Source organism: Diadema setosum, chromosome 7 (assembly GCF_964275005.1).
Source record: "Diadema setosum chromosome 7, eeDiaSeto1, whole genome shotgun sequence".
Lineage (NCBI taxonomy): Eukaryota > Metazoa > Echinodermata > Echinoidea > Diadematoida > Diadematidae > Diadema > Diadema setosum.
This window is the reverse complement of record NC_092691.1, coordinates 8,526,202-8,532,201: the sequence shown is the minus strand read 5'-3', so window position 1 is coordinate 8,532,201 and position 6,000 is coordinate 8,526,202. Positions and strand designations below refer to the sequence as shown.

The 6,000-nt window shown below is 38.0% G+C and overlaps 1 protein-coding gene across 1 annotated transcript in view; it reads right to left on the bottom strand.

Annotated features, from left to right (window-relative positions):
- Positions 1-3,223: 3,223 nt before the first annotated feature.
- LOC140230677 (uncharacterized) overlaps positions 3,224-6,000 on the bottom strand; it is a 51,560-nt gene continuing 48,783 nt past the window's right edge. Inside the window, exon 26 of the mRNA XM_072310817.1 lies at positions 3,224-5,714. Within this exon, the coding sequence (XP_072166918.1) occupies positions 5,521-5,714 (194 nt within the window). The 3' untranslated portion in view covers positions 3,224-5,520. The remainder of the gene's footprint in view (positions 5,715-6,000) is intronic.

The following is a 6,000-nucleotide window of genomic DNA, read 5'->3' as shown; positions in this document are numbered from 1 at the left end:
TCTGTGAATCTGTATTTTGGCCGTTCGACTTCTCGGGCGGATCTATCGGGTTTTTTTTGTTGCCCTTGTTATGTTGACTTTTCGAGGTTAGTCTGCTATCACATACCCTTTTTTTTTTTTTTCTTGTTTCTCTCTACTAGAGAGTACCTTTGCCGGTTTTAAAGCAGGTATGGAAGGAATAGCGATATGGTATAGCGTATTCTGCCGTAGATACTGTCATTTTATATGATCATTCTGCAGTGACAGTTTGACTATAACCATACCTTTTCCAGATTATGTGTAGAGAAAAGACTTCTTCGAAAGTGTTTTCATTTCATTATTTAGTGTTTTTACTTTTTTGCATTTTATTTATTTATTGTGGGGTTTTTTTTGGGGGGGAGGGGGTCAAGTAATCCAACTCTGACCACAAAGAGATTGCGATAAAAATCCACTGCATTTGTTCCTTCCACATTTTGCAGCTATCGGACCCCATCACTTGTATGTCACCCCATGTACAGTGCACTCCCGTTATAACGAAATGCTCGGGACCGGCAGTTTTCTTTCGTTATAACAAAATTTCGTTATAACCGAACAAATACAATATAACGAAAACAAGGAAACCACGTATATATAACATATTCTGTTTGCTGAATACTCATCATACACTGGAAAGCTATGTGAAATGTGATGGGATAACTGTATTACAATAATAAACGCAAGTTCCCCTCAGAAACTGTGCGTGACACAAGGAGCCAACACACAGTGGTGTGAAGCGTTCACCCATACAGAGACGCTATACGTAATGCTTGTTCCGCTACATATTTTCGAAAACATTTCGCATTTCGTTATAACGGAGCACATTTCTTTTGTTTTTCTTTGTCTGTGGCGCTCGGAAAAGACTTCGTTATAACGGAAATTTCGCTATAACCGTGTTCGTTATAGGCGAATTTTGTATCATAGACTTTAATGGTGATAATTTTGGGACCAGACGATTGACTTCGTTATAACGAAATTTCGTTATAACCGTGTTCGTTGTAACGGGAGTGCACTGTATTAGACAATGAATTCGTCCATATCATAAAATGTATTATGGGGAGGTGAAGAGTCCAATGCACTATGGTGGTCTGAAGTACATATTTAGCAGACTAAAATCATTTTTACTGCTAAATCATAAACTAAGTATCTCTCCTGTTCTTTAGTTTACCAAGACATGGCTGTATAGATGCTGTTCCTATAATCACCCTCTCACCAACATAAAACTGACTCCTGGAATACATGTATTTTTGTGTACAATATGTATATACATGTATACTTTTATGTGGAACTTTCTAAGAAATACACTGTATTTAGAAAGTAATTTGATCTTGTTGAGCGTATTATTTCAGTCTCATGTGCTACTATACATGGAAATGTTAGTTTTCTGTGTGTCTGATTTTTTGTTTGTTTGTTTGTTTGTTTTTTTGTTTGTTTTGTTTTGTTTTGTTTTGTTTTGTTTTGTTTTTTTTGGGGGGGGGTTCTGTGAATTAGGTATGGATGCAGTGAAAACCAGATATAAAGCAAGGTTATACTGTATAAGCTTTCCTGTTTCAACGTATTGATATTCTATATAAAATTTTATTAATAACTAAAAAACATTGTCAGTGGAAGTATGACAAAATCACACATGAACACAATATACAAGTAGAATTATCTACAGGTGTATGAACAATAGAAATATCTCAAAATGGCACTTTACAAAATATGACAAAATATGAGTATCAAGTGTTGTGATGTGTAGCATAATGCAACCAAAAATAAAACTCCTTCCTTGTATTCCCGTGGCGTAGAGATGTTGGTATTTCGTCTGGTATTGCCCACAGCTATGAATCATGACTGTAATTAACCAAAAGAAATGGAAAATCCTTCAGCATTATGCAAAGGGACGGCCAGATAACTTGCTGTATGCGTAGTTATGGTATAAACTATATTACACAATATTATATGTAGTATTGTATACATGCACTTACTTCTTTGGCCATCCATTACTACACAATCAGCAAATTCAGACTGCAAATTAACCACTCTCCTGTGGTATACACACTGCATAACTTGACCATGGAAATCTGAAATATGCCTCCTATCATCAAGAGATTTCTTTCTCAAGATTCCCCATGCCTGTAAAGCTACTGGTGTCTGTGAGTGTGGCATGCTACTGACAATGATTCCACACCATTCCACTTCCAGCCTGATGCATGTTTGAAAAACCATGCTCGTCCGCACATGATGCAGTATTTGGCAAGACAGATTATCATTGTGTATTTTAAGATGTTCACAAAACTTACAAGAGGTCAAGCTTTTCCTACATATATCTTGCAACTATCCCAACACTTTCTTACAATACATTTTTTTCTCTAAATAACTGGCAATTACTGGCATTAAAAAGAAATTGTACACTTCATGGTAACCAAGACTGAATGTATTAACCCTAAAAAGACTGGGCTATTTTGGTAGCTCGAAAGACTGGGGGGGGGGGCCTAAGGGGGGGGGGGGCCTAAAGGGCCCCCCCCCCCCCTTAAGATCTCGGCCGTGGATCGCGCGATCGCCGCGGAAATTTGCATAATGGTAGTGTGCGATGTAATCTACAAGATCGTATATTTAAATTTTACAAAATAGCCTTCTTTTATTTTATTTTGATTAATTATGCTAATTTATGCGAGAAATCAGACTCTTTGATCTAAATCAGTAAATAAAGCTCCAAAAGTGCTCATTTTTGATCTAATTATTCTTTGTGGCATTCTTAGCAAATGTACTTGAAAAAAAAATCGGTATCAAGATTAATTTCTTATTTATTTTATTGTTTTATGAATTTCTTATGTATTTCTTTGTTTTTTCAACCTTTTGTTTTTGTGTTTTTTTAACAGAATTTGTGGCAGACACTTTCTGAAGCATAATACTCCTAAAACAAATTAATTTTAGCCATTGAGAGTAAAAATAGGCATATTTATATGAACCATGTGAAAAAACTCAATTTGCATTGACATTTTTGAGCCATTTTCGGCCTCACGTGCATGTACAAAAAGTTATGTAACTTCAGAACCGTACCCCCGGGCGTCACAAATTTGGTGTCAAAATGTGCGGGAAACTCGAAAGAAAAAAGTCATAGAGCATCACGGCGAGAGCATTGCGTGTTGCAGAGTAATCGCGCGAAATGTCGAGGGGGGGCCTTTTAGCCCCCCCCCCCCCCCAGTCTTTTTAGGGTTAAGTTTCAATATATAAAAAAAAAAACTTAAATGAACTGAGGACAAATAAACATGACATGATGATCTGTTTGAAGGTAATTCAATTTAACAGCAATTCTTCAATTAGCTGCACTAATTGTGAGCTTACCACAGCACATTTATCCAGAATATGTAGAGTCAGACCACATACAGAATAAAATCCACAACTGTGCAACAGTTGTCAGGAACTTGCGATGGACCGTATTGCTGGATTTGTACACTGACTGCACAATATAAAGAGATTAGACATGATATGATCACAACTGATGTTTTTCCATATTATCTGAAGCAATCATGCAAATCTACATTATGCTTCACGGTGTGTCACTTGCCAGAATGAGGCACTCAACAAGATGTACTGTATAACCAACACCTCTTTGTAAGATAGTCCCCATTCTTTCTTACTAAAATGTATTTACGACCAAACATTGCCTACATAATCAGACACACCAACTTGAAGACCCAGTAATGCGGGGACACTTGCCTGGTTCAGATGTATTTGAGAATCCTCATAACCAATCATGTTCAGCCTTATCAGTGATCTCCATGTAAGTAACCACACAGTCATAGAATCTAAACTGGAGTTGACCATTACGGATGATCGAATGCATCAATGCACCTACCAGTTATGCTAACCAGTGATATTCATGGTTTACAATTTTACCTTGGTGGGCAGCAAATGAATCGGGCCAACCATAAATCCCCACACTACAAGGATCCTGAAGTCCAAAATTCAAATTATCTTTAATAGCTGGTGAGCTGTTGATTGCTATGCGTCTGTTAGTCATTAACATCACAAGGCATTACATTACATATCATTATAAGAAGGAAAGACATCAGTTCCTACCAGCAGAACACATACATCAAACCACTGATGAAACTTCAATTTGTACTTGAGATATTTCGTTGATTGATTGTATTAATGTTACCAGTAATTCAGAACACTTTAACTTTTAGATGTGAGATTCATATTTGTATTTAAAAAAAAGTTCAACTGCAATATCAATCTCACAGTAGCTGCTAGAATTTTAGTACATTTATAATAATATGACAGATAATTTCTATACAACCATTTCAAAATCGAATTCAAATGCATTAGAAAGCACTTTGATATACAGCTGTATGAATCATTGTTCACACTGGATCAAAGGTACTGCATTATCGTATGCTATGATGACAATTACAACTAGAAAAGCACTCGGACAGCACAGACCTTCACCAAACCAGCAACTCATTTCTACCCAAAGAGATTTTTCCATCCTTACACTCCTATTGCAGCAATTTTCCAAAATAAAAGCCTTTTGTTTACATCATTGCACGGCGCCTTGCCCGAGCAGAGCGCGTACTTTAGTGCACGTATCTAAACCTCCAGTACGCGCAGCTTGAACTCCAAGTTTGTTGACCTTATATGCCAAAATATGAAAAATCCGATAAAATCCGATAAAATTCCCGGATCACTTCCAAAATTGAATGAGGTGTTCCTTGTGTCAATATTGACATTTCATGCAAGTTTCATTTTAATCTGTCCACAACTTTTTCAGTTATTTTGCAAACAGACAAACCAACACCAATGATCACTTAACCTCCTCCATCCTTGGCGGAAGTAATAATTCTATTGCATTATCCTCCCTAGTACAGGCACATGTTCTCAGCTGCATTTTCCTTCTGCAATCACGCTAGACATTTGGTTCTCAGAGGCACATTTACTGAGGCCCACATCATGGAAATTACATTTTCCAGTTCTCCTCACATATCAAATTAGAATCGTACCCTTAATCTAAGAAAACAACTTTTTTACAGTCACTCACTTCATATATACAAATTGTATATACTGGTGTTGGAATATGTGCTTGACTGCAGATCAACCATTGGTATGTCCATAAAGTTTTCTGGTAAACATTGCCTGATGAGTAATATCAGCATTGAAAATTTGTTTTTTCTTCATTGATGACAATGGAGAGAGAAAAAGAGAGGAGTGCCTTTTTCCTTTTATCCTATAATGTGAGTTATTTCTTTGCTCAAACCATGCACTGGTCTTCCACAACACTTGAATCATGCCAAAGTCAACCAGGTTAAACTCTTATCACAGGTGATAAGGTAGTATCTTCCAATGTGATATTACCGGTACACATTCACTCAAGGATCACATTTTCCTAAACGTGGGCGTGCCCTTTCCTCCAAAATGTGGCAGATGGCAAACTGGAAGTCGATCCTTGACGGGGCGCAGGAGCAAATGCTTCTCTCGGGTGACACCTCTTCTTTGGCAAAGCCTGTCACAAGAAGCTCACTTGGATAGCTTCTCCTTGAAGTCCCAGGCGAACTTTGGGTGACCGCCGTAGTTCATGCGCTGGCCGTTGATCAGGCTCTGCATCACCCACTCCACGGAGACCACGGGGACGGCCAGCTGCTGGGCACGGTGCAGGATGTGACGGGGGCAGGTCGGGTCGGTCACCACCACATCGCACTCAAATGGGATCCCTGGCACAGGTATAATGGGGGGGGGGGAGGGTTGCAATCACAGTTAAGATCAGTAGAATATCAACATGAGAAAAATATGATCACATAATGTAAAATCACAAATTTTCACATATGTGAAACTGTTGTGACTAGTGAATCTTCGTAAGGAGCCAAGATTCATATACTGTAAAAGTAGATATTTCCTTTCGTGCGACTAATTTTTCGCGCTCAGCAGGGTAAGAAGAGTTTCGGATGTTTTTAATTCTGCATAATCAAGACATCAGCTACTGGAACATATGGCGAGCAA